Source organism: Plasmopara halstedii (assembly GCF_900000015.1).
Source record: "Plasmopara halstedii genome assembly, contig: Scaffold_3120, whole genome shotgun sequence".
Taxonomy (NCBI): domain Eukaryota; phylum Oomycota; class Peronosporomycetes; order Peronosporales; family Peronosporaceae; genus Plasmopara; species Plasmopara halstedii.
In genome coordinates, this window is record NW_020190023.1 from 1647465 (window position 1) to 1663077 (window position 15613).

General features: G+C 42.3%; 3 protein-coding genes across 3 annotated transcripts; 1 reads left to right on the forward strand and 2 right to left on the reverse strand.

Moving 5' to 3' along the window:
* Nucleotides 1-1753: 1753 nt before the first annotated feature.
* PHALS_07884 (uncharacterized protein) lies at nucleotides 1754-2187 on the forward strand (the record flags this gene model as incomplete). Its single annotated transcript, XM_024721428.1, has 3 exons — nucleotides 1754-1917; nucleotides 1975-2109; nucleotides 2172-2187. 3 exons carry the CDS (start codon nucleotides 1754-1756, stop codon nucleotides 2185-2187), a joined length of 315 nt encoding a protein of 104 aa, XP_024586528.1.
* A 2061-nt stretch (nucleotides 2188-4248) lies between these two features.
* On the reverse strand, nucleotides 4249-4797 carry PHALS_07885 (uncharacterized protein; the record flags this gene model as incomplete). The annotated part of the gene is made up of 2 exons (XM_024721429.1): nucleotides 4249-4285; nucleotides 4652-4797. The coding sequence occupies 2 exons, from the start codon at nucleotides 4795-4797 to the stop codon at nucleotides 4249-4251; spliced, it is 183 nt and encodes a 60-aa protein (XP_024586529.1).
* A 3961-nt stretch (nucleotides 4798-8758) lies between these two features.
* On the reverse strand, nucleotides 8759-11398 carry PHALS_07886 (hypothetical protein F443_01135; the record flags this gene model as incomplete). Its single annotated transcript, XM_024721430.1, has 1 exon — nucleotides 8759-11398. The coding sequence occupies one exon, from the start codon at nucleotides 11396-11398 to the stop codon at nucleotides 8759-8761; it is 2640 nt and encodes an 879-aa protein (XP_024586530.1).
* Between the last annotated feature and the right edge of the window lie 4215 nt (nucleotides 11399-15613).

A 15613-nucleotide genomic window follows, 5' to 3' on the forward strand; every position in this document is an offset into this window, starting at 1 on the left:
CTGTGCTACGACTCCAGATGTTATATCGTGCCACCATAGACTTCGAAAACATGTGCACTTACGTTTAATGGGTTTGTGGTCACCTGGTCGTATCAGGTATAATGGCGTACAAGTCGGTATGGCGGGCACATCCGGTTCGAAACAATTGACCAACGGATGTATAATTTAAGCTGTCCACACCACTTGGAACATGACGTACCGTATTAGAATAGTCCTTCCGATCGTTCATTGCATAAGCCTTGTATACTTGTATTACGAATCAATGATGACATACAAAATTGTTTACTTGCATCAAGCTAAGATGTCTGAGCCCGTTCCGAGAACTTTTTTAGTCTTAAGAAGTACAACGCATATTGACCAGATCTAATGCTTGATCACACGCGCCTCTTCTGCATCTCGCGAGAGATTTGAGCGATTGCACCATTATGCAGGCGAGTTATAGTGTTTGTCAAACGTGAATAGGAACAACGAAGCCGCTTTGGCTTGGCCAAAGTTGTGATGTGACTATGGTCTAAAATACTGTGCTGATCTGATAAGCAAGATACATGTTGCTAACATGTAGTTAATTAAAACGCTCTATCATAACGAGAGCGTACTGTGATGCTGATTGTGCATTGAGTGAACCATTCGAACAGTTCATTACTAGAGACAGATACATGTATGTAGAGCTGGCATTACTAGAGACAGATACATGTATGTAGAGCTGGTAGAAGGTGTGACGGGTAGCTCGACGTAGAACTTCATTATGGGCTTGATAGTGAAATTCAGTCTTGAAGCAACGCTTCATAAGTCACATTCAGTTTGCTGCGAGTACAAGCGGAGACTAATGATCGAATGACGTTCAAGATCGACATGCCAGTGCATCAGACGAAAGGGTAATATATCAAACAAGTCGAAACATGGTGAGACAAGCAACTCACGTTGGATTAGACTATTACACACGTTTGCTGCCAAGAATACGCCGACGCCGAGCATAAAGTCATCAGTACGGTGAAAAGCGGCAAGTGAAGCTGAACATAACGTCATATATGTTTGCTAGAGCATGTGGTGGCGCGAATAACTTGATGCTATATAACATGGTTCATTGTGTGAATACTGCGATGAAAGTGTCAATGTTGTCTGGATTTAGGCTGATGCGATCGAATCTTGGCCAAGTGGATGGGCTGGTGCATGTTGTGCAATCTATGAAGAATCGTTCAAAGACAGGAGAACGGGAAGAATGGGGTACGATCAGGTTCTAGGACAATTTTTAATTTTCTCAAATGCGGGAAGGTGGGGTACGTTTCTGCGGGTTATCCGTTCAAGGCTGAGCTAAAACGGGCGACATGATCGTGCGTTGACGGGCTGAGCACAGCATCTTAAACTGGATGCTGGATAGCATATCAAGCTGATATCTCGTGAACGACCTAGCATACTAAAAGATGTCGAAGACTACAACAGAATTATGTTGTCGCCGACGAAGGAGCGATAAAGGCAGCGTGCTGTAAATTCCATTGGCGCCGTCAAGAATCGACTGCGACTGTCGGGCTTATTCGGACAACAAAAAGTCAATGAAATTGAGCTTTCGTGTGTCGCGCATGCTGAGAATCTTGGCTAGGAAGAACAGAGGACCAGTGGTGTTCAATGTGCACTGGGTCATATTGTGTTCGTGTTGCTTCTGACAAGACTAAGAAAAACGTCTTGTCAGAAAAAAATGTGCGGTGGGAATAAACGTTTATCGAGGTCTCGAAGATTGGCGCATATTCATTATACGATGCGATCATCAAAATGGCCTGGGACCCCGGCATCGGGGAATATGGTCACGGACCAAGTATCAGCGTCGAGAAATGTGCAGACTCCAACTCAATTTGTGAGAAGACGCGGCGGAAAATGCGACCTTCACACTGAATCAAAGTCTCACGAAAGTGATTCCAGGAAGTAAGTTGCCATTGCAGATGTTTACGGAGAGCGTTTTGAACCTCCGACAATTTGTAGTGTTGGTCGCCGTGCACGATGCATGTTGATGCTCGAAGCAAGTCACCGGGTCAAAGGTGCCAAAAGAAATAGTGGTGATAGCTGCCCAACGTGGTCGATAAATCATATGAAATTGATGAAAGCTGCCTTTCGGCGGTACCATCAGTACCCTCACCTTCTACTCCTTCAATACAGCTGATTATTTCCGCATCGCCCAGTTCGCTTTTGTATTAGCTTGCTAGTCATAGTTTTTCTACAGTTTGTTGGGCTCAGCTCCTGACTGCTCGTCATCATGTCCGTACCAAAGTTTTGTTTTTACTCGTTCGATCCTGCGTGTTGACCCGCCAGTCCAATGTGGATCTCTTACCCAGTGCTCCCCCTTGTTTTGTTTCATATTCTTGTCTTTGTTTTCGATCTTGACAAGTTGTTTCCAGCAATCGATACATCCGTGTCCGATGCTAGTTCTCAGCCTCTCCATTTTCATCGTCAACGCAGATAAGGCGAATTTTATGGAATACGCTGAGTAGGTATGTTATGGAGCAAGTTTCTGCTTTACACAGAGCATTATGGAGTGTCAACGAGAAGACTTAACTTTCAAGGGCGTTCAAGGGGATGTCCTGCTCGTACCATCGTCGAGCTTGACTCAATGGAAGCTCTCACAAAAGTAAAAAGCAATGTCGACATAATGAATTTTTAGGGCATGCATGTCGAGCTGAAGAGGGATTTTGAACCACAAGAAACTGGACAAGCTTATCAGTATGGGCAATATATTTACCAAAGCGGTGAGGTCATAAAAGCGAGCGCGATGATGATGAAGACAGCATGGAATTACCCTCTCTAAAGGATATAAAGGTGAGCCAACAAATTATTTTTTGGAAGTAGGTTCCTATAATAGCTAGATCCCGCGGCCGGATATCATCTTTGCGTTACACAAGGCAGCTAGAAAGATCTATCAGCTAACGATGAGCGACTGGAAACAAGCAAAGAGGCTTCGTGATAGTTATAGACATGCTGCTGAGCGGGAGATTTGAAAACTCATGCAGCTGAAGCGTGGCAACTACCTACAAATCGTATATCAATGGATGGCTGCGCTGTGCAATGGATGTGCAAGAAGTATAGCTGTCTACTGCAGTAGTCTGTGTTCTCGGGATGAGACGGAAAGCTTACGATCGCATTTTGCGGTCTCTAAGTATATTTATGACGAATGTTTTAAGCTGAGGTCCTTAATCTTTGATTCCTTGCTGACAAGTAATGACTCTCGTGTGCCGAGCCAGAGTCTGTCGATTGAAAGATTGCAGGTCTCAAGTAGAAGGATAATACCTTGATATTGTTTAGTATCGTCCACATTTGTCATGAAGAAACAATAATGCTGAGTCGGCGCTATCGTGAAACACACATACGCTGTAGTGTAAAGTTCTATGGGATTGTGATGCTAAATTTTGATCACATGTAAACGAGTAATCCATAGTACTTTAAATCTCAGATCATTTACAATGCTGAAATTATCATTGTACTTAGAAAATCAAATCACCGACATGACATTCATGTACTGAACTGGTAAAGGTAATAATCATGTAGGAGCTGATCGCGTCACGGCAGGCATTTGTTCGTTTTGAAGATACTTGCATAGCATAAAGTGCGAGGTGTGGAACGGCTAAAATCAAAGACTCGATGATTATTTCTTTGCCTTAAAAGAATGCGTCAAAATGACTTAGTCCAATATTGTGTGCGCCACGCGTTACTGAGTCTAATTAAAGAGATTGTGTGACGTCATGTATGCTTGCTTCAATGCGAAGTACCGAGCGGATTGGCGCGACCCCCGGTGCCACTTCTTTTCGACGCAAACGCCAATTTCAAAACAGGTTGTGCTGCAGAGCTGCATGTTCGGCTGTAATTTCCTATATGTCCTCAACCATGTTGATGGTATTATCACCAACTATACAGACGAATGATTGCGATTATTCTCTTACTCGAATGAATACTCTGACCGAGACGCTACAGTGGTGGTTGGTAATGCCGCACTGTGTACTGTGAATCAGTGATGCAACCCCACCTGGTAGCAAAGCTGTCCGTGCCACATCATGACGATGCGCAAACCTATTTTGACAGTATATTTGGTTGAGCGTTGTAGAGAACAAAGGTGTCGAGTTAAGGAACTAACACTAAATCCTTGCGAGCAAGCCAACAGAATTAAAATAAATAAGTCTTTGACGCCGCCGAGATTCCCTTTCTGCATTCATCAGATTTTATTGCCTGCGAGCAGATCTCAAGAAAACTGAGAACATAGTAGGGTTGCTAGTGCCTATGTCCTAAATCGGGTTGGGAATATCGCCTGTCACGACTTACTACTTAAAAAGGATCGCTACTTTCACGTTTACATGACTCGACTTCTCATTGCCTTTTGTAAAGATGGCATATGTTGGCGGTGGAAGGGGTGACCGTCAAGTCGTAAATAATACCTCATGAGTGCCCCAAATAAGAATCAGCCGCTAAATGACGTCTAGTAAGCTTCAGTATTTGCTGACGCTTCTAAATTCGCTCAATCAAGTTGCTCGAGCCTACGTGATAACATAAATTGTTTACGATTCGTAAATCAATTGAACTTGATCATTAAAGCTACAGTTATCGTTATCTTTGCCTAGTATTCGTTTGCAGTAGAGTTATGGTCGGATCGTCCAATTGATATGACTGCGCTTACGCTTTCGCGTTTGTCGCGGCGTACAGCGACGACGTCACCACACACTCGCATAGATCGACAGTATACTTAACCTCTTGGGTCAAACATATTTTTTGCTTTTCATGTGATGGTGCTTGTATTTTCACGTCACACGTGTCGCCACGCATTGATGAGCCAATAATTAAGTGTGAGGCTGACATGCAGTTTTAACTGCACTTTCAAGAAATTCAAAGCAAGCGAAGTTTCACAGCTGAATTGATTTGCTTGAGCCACAGCGGCGGCTCAATAGGGCAATATATGCTGTGTTTAGCTCGTACGTCTTGCGCATTATCTCGTTGATGCGCGTGGATATAATAAACTTGGACAACGCGGAGCCTTGTACTTTTGCTTAGACATTAACGAAGCAAACAGAAAAACAAACAATTTTGCCGCTCTTTGACAGAGGTGTGGAGAAAGTGTTGCAGCATATACTGGGAAATGCATTGTATGCTATCGAGAAAAGAAGAAATGCTTGGGTATTAATAAGCAGCCATGTTTACTCTTAATCTGGCGAGGCTCAGGCAAAAAGATACTATCATGTATATAGACATCTGTCAAGGAATAGTTCAGATGACGGCAAAGACAGAAGCGTTATAGACGATGAAAATCAACGACTCGGGCTCGAAAAGACTAGAACTGAAGTCACAATTAGGCTTGTCTCAACAGAGCTGAAATGCGTCTTGAGACGCACCCTAGCATTATATGATATCTTTTGTCGTGAGATTGGTTTCGGGCCGTGCCATGTCGGTGTAATTTAATCTTCTCTGTGTAATTAGTTAAGCCATTCAGTGGGTTGGCATTAGGGTAATGGTTCTGACCCTTTCACAATCACCTTGATATCCAAAAATGTCGCAGGCCATGCATCCTGATGAAGCATTCGCGATTATACTTTGTCGGCGCCAAAGACACACTTGCTCAAATGCATACTCGCGAGCATAGCCCGCAAGTGTTAGAGACAAATGCTCACATCCAGCGTTTCCTACTCTGCATTAGAACAAACGAGGTCATTATCGAAATGGGTTTATTAGTATGCACAGTTTGGCTAAGTCAGATAAGATTTCATGCTGCTAGGGGTGTTATATGGCCTCTGTGGCATGAACTATTGCTCAAGAGCATTCAGCACCGTGGTGGAAGAAGAAACAACTGACAAAAGTATATTAATGATAACACCCGTGGACCAGGTCAAGCCCACAGTACTAGACACAGCCGAATATAACTCCTTTGATATCCAGTAAAAGTGTACGCTAGATTAGTGGCTTGAATTATTATTACATAAGCATGCACGAATCGCCTCTTGCTTCTAGATTTCGGGCGCACATAGACGACGCCGAGATAGATGACTCATTTATTGAATCCACTTCATGAATGGAACTATAAGGTCACACTGTTCCTCAAATCAAAGCCTTGTCATCAAGGCATAGTGACCCTTCAAAACAACAAGTGGTAAGAGCAAGATCCTTGATGATAGCTGTCTCGCCCTTCGTGCAAATGCCCTACTAACGTGTCCAAGGACGGAATTCTTCGTGACATATGACAACTAAGCTGTAGTTTGGCACCAAATGTACCATTTAGATGACTTCCCTATCCCGATTCTCTGTTTGCACAAAATATGGGGGCGACGTTCAGGCTCACCGATAGCTTCTGCTTGAGGTAATGGGCAGGACTAACATCCCCTACGAAACCACGGTCTCTTCATTCACGAGGGAATAAACATTTCCCTTGGACCGTCTCTGCCTTGCATAATGGGTGCATCAAACTGAACTGGTGATTTGATAGTACCGTTACATCGCGACAAGGATCACATATATTTCTGGTATTTGCAGGGTTTGGTCCGTCTAATTGCGACTTACATACTTTTGCTTCCAGAGGGTTTCTCCCGAAAGATTGCGAACCGAAGACGCTATGGTTCTTCTCAACGGGATCAATCCCTAAACGACCGCGACACACAGTCGCTCTTTTCCGTCCCATTCACCTTTATGATGATCAGATTACACTTGTATAGACCCGTCTGAATTAAAAATACACTATAGTGACCGCGATTTGCCGACCCTTTTGCCTTCCGCTCCTAGATCAAGGTGTTACAGCAAGGCTTGAGATAAGTTTGGTGATGCAGGTTTAAAGCAGAATGCTACAACAAAGCGACAATAAAGTGTTCGAGCTCATTGGCTTTCTGAGCGTACATGATGCGTCGAATCTTAAAATCCATGTGTGTATTTACGTTTCGCCTAGTTGATGCACGACACCACCATTATGACATGTCCGAGTGATTGCATTTGAGTCTCGCCACCTTAAACAGTAAAATAGAATAGCTTTGTTCGACGTTGTACTGATGTATTGCCTTGCAAGTTAAAAATCAAGTGCTTGGCTCAAGCCGCTGAAATCTATATGAATCATGCGTTCATTGCGCACAGCGACGTCGTCACCACATCTATCGCACAAAATTGCAAGATGGATACCCTTTTTCCTCATGTATATCGTCGAGATAAGGAATAAGTTATGTCAGCATAATGTGGTCTTATGTGCGCTCTTCCGTTGCCCCCACTATAAATAGTAACATGTAGGAGAAGTAATTGATGATCCGATATATGCAGTGTGCTTGTCAGACGCTGGTGCACATAAGTATGAATTTGTGGGGTTAAAATTGCTCTCAAATCCAGTAAAACAGCGCAGTTTTCCTCTCAGTCTGAGCGGATGATCTGCAAGGAAATGTAAGGATTGTACATCAGCACGGTAAGCAGATTCAAGTGGCTGAAATAACATTAGAACCTGCAATTGAGCAAGCGTGACCACCGAGGGATGGATCAAGCTTATCGTTGTAAGGGCCTTCACAATATCATGAATTCTAAAGAGGGTGGCTCGGCACTTATCGCCGTCGTAAAGGATAACGATTTTTGAGACTGATGCAGGGGCGGAAAAGCGCAGTTAATGCCTTCCTCTCAATAAAACACCTACTCTGGGTGGGGGCAGTATCATTCCTTAAAGCCTTGGAGAAATATTGACCATTTATAGAAGTCTACCTTGATCTTTCCACTCAGAATTGGTGATAAATATCAGTTGCGAGGACAGCATCTTACAATAGGCAGATTGAGCTACTTTGTGAAGGAGTAGGCACGGAAAAGTGCTTAGGGTAGATATAGACTCTAATCACAGTGATTGATATAATGAACGCTCACATTTGCGCAGCGTGGTCAAGAAAGTATCAAGAATGTGAGCTCCAGTATAGTTAGTATCTTAGCGGAGTAATGTGTAAATTTGGTGTTTTTGTGTATTTACAAAATTCATTTGTACCTTTGTGTAACAACAAATATTCGGAAGTACTGGGGTGTCGGTATTTGTGAAGATGATCAAATTTCGCAAATAAGGGGTCGTGTCTGGTAAGATACAGTTATATTCTATATATTGATTTAAATAGCTTGAAATGTCAAACAATATTAAGCAGAAATTACTGAAAGATGATCGGTTCCGCTCTGGGTCAACGGTGGGTCTGCTTACGCTAATTCTCCGATCCAGAGCTTCCACAGCGTAAGGTGTACTAAACGCCGGTGCACATTGCAGCGCTTGCAGTAAATCCTTCAGCTGGGATGTAAAAAGATGATTCTTTGCTAGGACTGCATAATGTCGTGTAGGGTACAATGTGATACGCATATATACCTCTTGATCTCGAACGAATCACAGAACTAGCAATTTAAAGGCAAAATAGGTCATTGCTCCTAGATGCATGGGCTCCATCTCCAGTCAATACCTAACCGAGAGCTAGTGAGTGCTCGCCTGGATGTCGCCCAATGAGTATACTACAGTATTGCATCCAGCCTTCAATGGCTGAGTCGTTTTTTCTAAACCAGAGAAGTTAGGATGGCCAAAATCTTGGCCATCTCATCTCTCCATAGACTAGTCTATCCATTCACGAGTAGATCTAAAGGTTATGTATCTTGTATACTGACTCAGCTGAACTATCAAAAACTTCAAATGAACGGTATTCGTGTCATCACGTTTAAAGCCTAAAAAACTATCAAAACTTTCAAAACAACACAATAACTAGCAGTGACAAAAACTTTATATACATGAAACAAAGTAGCAGTATTGACGCTATTAAAACACTGAAATGTTCCCTCCTGGTGTACGTTTACCATTCCGTCTTTGACTCATGCCAAGCATAATAGACGATCGTTGACGACTGAGCACACGATTCCCACGTGTTGAATAATGAGCATTCAAAATCACTTCTTGTTCATCATTTTCATCATGCATGACAAAAAATTCCGATACATTTTTATCATTCTGAAACGGATCAAACCCAGCAGCAGATGATGTACCAAACATGGCAACACGTGATGGTGGTGGTGGCATTGGCAATCGTTCATGTCGAAATGCTTCAGCTAGACGATCATAATCAACTGAATGATGATTTACAACATTTCGTCCAAAAGCTAAACGACGACCATCAAGACGCATATCATTGAGATCTTGATGATCTCCACGTAAGAAATACGAAGCAGTACTGAATTCACTGGTTGTACTGATTTCATTTGATAATGATTCAGCTAATTTCTGTTCAAGTAAAGCCATTCGTGTCGTAATGTTTGCAAGAGCAATTGAAGGTTGAATGACTAAAACACCAAGAGCTTTCATCTCTTTACTAAACTTGGAATCTGGCACCATTGCAATCATTCGAGGATGAGATGTACCCATTAAGGATTTGAGCATTTGAATGTTCTCACGTGTACGATTCGCATCGCCTGTAAAGATCAAAACATCAGCAGATGACATAGCTTGAGCTCCATCCCGATCTTTTAAGGTATTTCGATACGAAATGAGATCGCGTCGTTGTAAAATTGTGTCGTTCATTTTTCGCCACTGATTTGTACGCACTTCATCTAATAGTGGGACATTTACTTGAGCTCCGTACAATGACAAGCCAAGTGCTACTTCAAATGCCACTTCATCATCACCAATAACCACTGCATTTTTAACCTTAAAAAGGTCTCCATTCATTGTACGACCAGCATCAAATTGACTTGGACGAGCACCATGCACGGTACTAAATCGATTGCCAAGCATACTTTGAGCATATCCACCGTGATGACTTTGACCCAATCCTCCTTTATCCATATTATCCACTTCTCCTTTCAAAACCGTTTCTGTACTCACAAGTCGATCTTGCAAGGTTTCTCCAGCATGACTCAGACCCATAGCACATAATACAGGACCAATAATCTGATTCACAACAACTGCTGCCACAATAGTTGCAGAAAATTCCGCAGCCCAGGATTCATCACTCATTGCTTGAACTTCATTGGCTAATCCAAGTGCCACACCAGCTTGTGGCGTCATTGTAAGCCACAAATTATTGTATTGTTGAGGAGTAAGTTTTAAAATATAGCGACCACCAAAGTAACAAGCAATAAAGATTGCAATATACCGTAAAATCACATATAAACTCATAAGAGGAATTGCGGCCACAACTTGGTCCAATTTAAGTGCTGCACCCGTCATGACAAAAAAGGGTAAAAAGAAATATGGAGCTGCTGTATCCAAAATCACATGCATTTCATGACGAATTCCAGTGTGATGTCCAGCAATACACGAGGCAATCATGAGAACTAATAAAGCTTCAAACTTGATCTCCCACGATAATCCAAATGCTGCAGCAGTCGCTTCAGCAACTAATGAACTGGAGATATAAAACATATAACCCATTGATAACCAAATAAAACCCTTTAAGGCTAAAACTTTTGATGGGGTTAAACAACATGTTTCAGGAGGGGTGTCATGTTCAGTCAGTACCAATTTTTCGGTCGACTTTTCTTCACAATAAACTTCTGTCTCTTCATGTTCCTCATGATGATCACCACCGGGAATTTTAAAGATAAGTAACGTCACACCAGCAAGTAGAATACCAACTAATACATTCGATGCAACGATTGACATCGTATACGCAAGATTGAGCATTGAAACATTTAATTTCGCACAATAAATGGACGTCACAATTCGTGAAATGGAAAACGAAATGAGTACAATAAATTCTGCTGTCATTGTTGCTCCAAGCATTAAACTTGTGAATGGTCCCACACTATTAAGTTCAATTTTAATTGCCATGACTGTTGCGGGAGATCCCAGAACTGAAATTGAACCAAACATCAACGCAATACCCAATTGACATATTGAGCCCATATCTTTGTAAAAAAAAGCTTCTTCCATTAATAAAATACCAGCAGATAGAATGATCATTGCCGTAATGTATAAGACTCCAAGTAGAATCATAATGGATTTTAATTGTGGTCGAAGTTCCGGAAGATAAATTTCTTGACCTGCTTGAAACGAAATAAATGACAGAGCTAAAGCACTGACATAACTTGATAAAAGCTTCACAAGTTCCGTTGGTAAGAGATTCGTCACAAATGGACCAGCAATGACACCAATAACAAGATATCCCGTAATAAGTGGAAGTTTAAAAAACTTTGGAAAAAAGAGACCAAGTGGATGCGCAGCAACAAGTACAATCATAAATGCAAGAACATATTGCAAAGTGTCGAGACTGTTACTCCATGAATTAAATGGGACAGATTTGTTCTTGTCACCACCTCCACCACTTAATCGACGAGTGAATTGATTGTCTTCTGAACTTGGTCGAAATGTCGAATGTCCTGATGTGAGAACTAGTGAAAGAATACACAAGAGAAATATTTCATACGTGCTTCGTAAACGTTTGAAAAAGACGTGAGGAATCATCTTTGGAGTTTTCTTCACGAGGTTGCCAAGGAGAAAATAGTAGAATGAACAACTTTTGTGGTAGCATGGAAATGCATGTAATGGTGAGCCCCGTGATTAAAGGATTGAAGTCGGGCTAAGTGACTTACCAGGTGGTTTAAACGGCAAAGACGACAGTAAAGTGACACAGAGTATAAGCGACGTCCTTTTCTCCTATTTCTTACCACATGGAAGTATCAACATATGGACAATGATTAAGCGATACTTGTGGTCAATATTTCACCACAAGTATTGGCAGTTAAGCAAAGTTTTCTCTGAAGAGGATTCGTTTCAAGTGAAGTATGAAAGCGAAATCAGTTTAAGAACTGAACTTATAGATCTTGAAAAAACTTTACGTAGAAAGAAATTGGGATTGTAAAAGGGAGGCGCTTGAGTGTATGTATGTAGAGGTGAAGCAAACAATTGCTCACGTTTAAAGGGTAAGTCACATATGATGTCGAGCAAATCTTCATGCGACAAGTTATCGATTCTGGCAAAAGCTAAAACAAGTCTCTTCTTGTGAATCCAAGAAGCTTTGAGGGGATCAATAGAGCGCGTAGAATTCATACCTTGTTAGAATTTGAAAGAGAAATCAGAGCTGTACGTAAACACATTCCTGATTTATTGTCGAGGGCTATGAAGTAGGTGCATTAACGATGGCGTTATAGTTTAACTGTGTTCTCGTTCCGTTGAAAGAAGTAGCTATGCGGGAATTAGCGTTACTTTCTAGTTACATGAATCAGGTTTAGAAATCAGGACGCTAGGATGTAAGCCATTGTCTTTTCTGCAAAACTTGACAGATAATGGCAATAGGATTTATAAAGAAATGTACGATGTACGAACGTTCGAAGTTCAGACAGTGCAATTTCAGTTTATAGAAATGACCGTCTGATTCTATCATGGACCTCATGTCCCCCGAGATAATAACACGAATATATTTACTTGTAACTTTTACTACATGTATTTTTGTAAGAGTAGAGGAAACATTTTGACTTTGCTTCTGATTGGAGCGACCTCTATGCGGTTGGAGTTTATATTGATTTCTGTGCAGCTTGTATGACAACCCCGTTATACTTTAGTCAATCTTACGACCAAGATAAAAGGATTATGAGGAATGCACATGAGGTGTTTAAGTATCTGTCCCGAGACGTAAAGACAAGCTTCGTGATCTTATGTATGTCCTGATCCTGACGAGAGCAAGAATTTGGCGGCTAAAATGTCAAATTGTTCACTTGGATGTTTCATCAGCTATGGAAAAGTGGTAGCGAGACAAAATCGATTGCCGGTGAATACTATCCAATGTGAAACCGCCAGATTTCAAACGTCTAGACTTTTGAGTACTGGGACGAAATCATGTGAACGAGGAAAGTTGAGATGGCCATGAATCACCAGTGCCTACAACGAATCAACAGCGTGTCACTTGCGATCTCAAAGATATATTCGAGCGCAAGAATAGGCATTAAGCTGCAAAATCGCTATAATCAGCGCTTCTATCATTAAGAAACTTGAAGCTGTAGATGTCGCTCGTGCTCGCACCAACTAGCCAGGCAAATAGGGTGCGCTCGAAGCTCTTCCCGCCCTTTAAAGACGGCAATAATTAGGAATCTATATTGATGAGTTAGAAACTCTTACCGCCGCAATGGCATTATATTCTCTCCCCGGGTGGTCATGGTTACCATCTTCAAGAAGGGCCACCGAATTGGTATGACCTGTACCGAGACCATATGCGTTCTGCTTATCTCCGTCAAGAAAGCGGCGAATGTTTTGTTAAAGTGGGGTAGAAAGAACCTCGTAACCGCGACGGTAGGGATCCTCAAGGTCGAAGCCCAACGAGCGCTCTAGAGGCGATGGACCTCAGCCATATTTTAGAGGGAAATAAACATTTCTTCGATACTGGGCAGCGTGCAGTTTGGACCTATATACGTGCGATGATTACATCTTAGGTAGGCGTGGTGGAGTGCCACGGGTCATGGATCGACTATAAGTTTTAATTATAATATCCCCCGCTCTTTTCAATTTTTTTAATGGGGGAGCATGATTCCATCTCGGTCATATATTAGAAGCGGTTTCTGTTTGGGCACATAATTGTGGCGGCTTTATTTAATGCGGCAGTCATGAGAAATTATCGAAAATTGTTAGCCGTATTATCTCTATGTGTCTCAAGTAGAGCTCAGAAGGCGGAATCAGCAGTGAGTCGAAGTCTTAGGATGAGTCTGGAAGTACGACAGTATGCCTTAGTCCCCAGAGCGTGATAAAAAAGTTGCGAGCTGTTGTCGCCTGCGGCACGGATCAAAGAGACCGAAAGAGACTGGGTTTCACCATTCTTGCAACCCCTGCGCCCACCCCCACGAATGCTTTCTCTCGCTTTAGAAGAGATTTGCCACAGGCACGGAATGTAAAGTTTACACCTTCAGATCTGCATCGGTCAACTCGTTCTTTAGTGAAGATTCTGTCTCGCCACAATCCCCTGCAGTTTCACTGCTCCGTACTGCGAGCTTGTCACACGGAAGCGCTGACTCGGTAGTACTGTTTGATGTGACAAGGATGAATCACGTTTCTCATCTTACGGGTTGGTCCTTTTATTTACGTCTCACAGACTGATGTCGCCAAATTGGTACGGTCAGTAGTCGTTCTCAACTCTTAACGCGGATCAAATATCATTGTAGATACTTGCATAGCACTGAGTGCGATGTGTCAGATCGAAGTAACATCAAAGCGTAGTGACGAGAGACGTATACCACATTTTAATTTCGAGAGGAAAAGTGCGTCATGTAGATAAACTAGCTCTTGGAACCAAAGATTTTTCACACGGCAGCGGTGCTTTCCAAGGGGCATGTGTAACGTAATCGGTGCTTTCTTCTTTGCAAAATTAACAAGCTAGCACGTGGACTCCTTTTTGAAAGGCTTCATAATTTTCGTAAAACCGCTATTCAGCAACAAAGTACATGTGATATCTGACACATAAGCTGTACATATCGCCTCATCAACCGGCAACTTTACCATCGTGAGAAGTGACATAACATCGTCGGGGTGACGCGAAAGAGCATCAGCCGCCACAGTAGGTTTACGCGACTTATACGATACCACGAAAGTATTTTCAACAGAAAAACTTGCGCGAGATGTGATAATTGGTATTTGTTCGAAGTAAAGCATAGCTTGTCGTAAAGGCTGAAGCATCACAGACAACATGACAGGCCGACGTATTGGTAAGAGCCAGACTAGAGGAGTGCATGAGGCTATATTCTTTCTATTCTTGAATGCCGCCTCTTCCACCGCAACCCAGCACATGCGATTTACTTCTGTAAGTAGCTGGCCACGTCAAGCTACTTATTTATATCCCATCACTACGAATGCACCAGCCAATATACAATGATCTTTATTTTTGAGGAATCTTCCCGCAGCCATAGTTTTCGATTAAGCAGCTTGATAGGAATATTTTGTCAGGCCATCCATATACACGCTTGTTACGTTGGGAAAATAACTTATTTAAGCGCATACAGTCAAGGACTGCTATTCGGTCTTCCACATGGTTCTTCATGTCAGGATTCTCGTTATCTGCATATTATGAGCGAATATATTGCCAAAACAAGTGTATGTACAGCCACGACGTGGTGCGAATAGCAGCAGCACTAGACGAGTGATCGTCGCAGACTAAATATTCCCTGTGGCATAACCAGCCGCTCTCTGGACATCCTGCTTAAAGCACTCGCGGCAGTGAGTGAGGTAACGCTATCTATCATCAGCAGTTGATGAAGCCATCAACCGAGTCAAGATCACCGAGCAAAGTACAGCTGACCGTACAGCTATACAGCACACATTTCCTAGGAATCGCACCAGAATCACGGCTGCATTTGATTGATATAAGCATGCACAATTTGTAGCCTGCCGTTCGACTTTCTGACACAGAATGTCGACTCCGAGCAGTAACATTTACCACTCATTCTGATTGTACGCCAGGATAGAAATGCCGCTGTATGATGAGATATAGCGGAAAATATACGTGTAGGTAGGTATAAACTCTAAGTAAATATGTCCACTTGAAATTACTCAGCTATTAGTCACCTAGTGACGGTACTTCCGCGACTGGTAGAAGCGCGTGAACTCAGCTTCTGTACATTTGCTAGCGCAAACTGTTAAGATTTTTCCCTTTGCAAGTGCGCGGTAACCCCGCTGCATAGACATAATCGTCTAACTCTA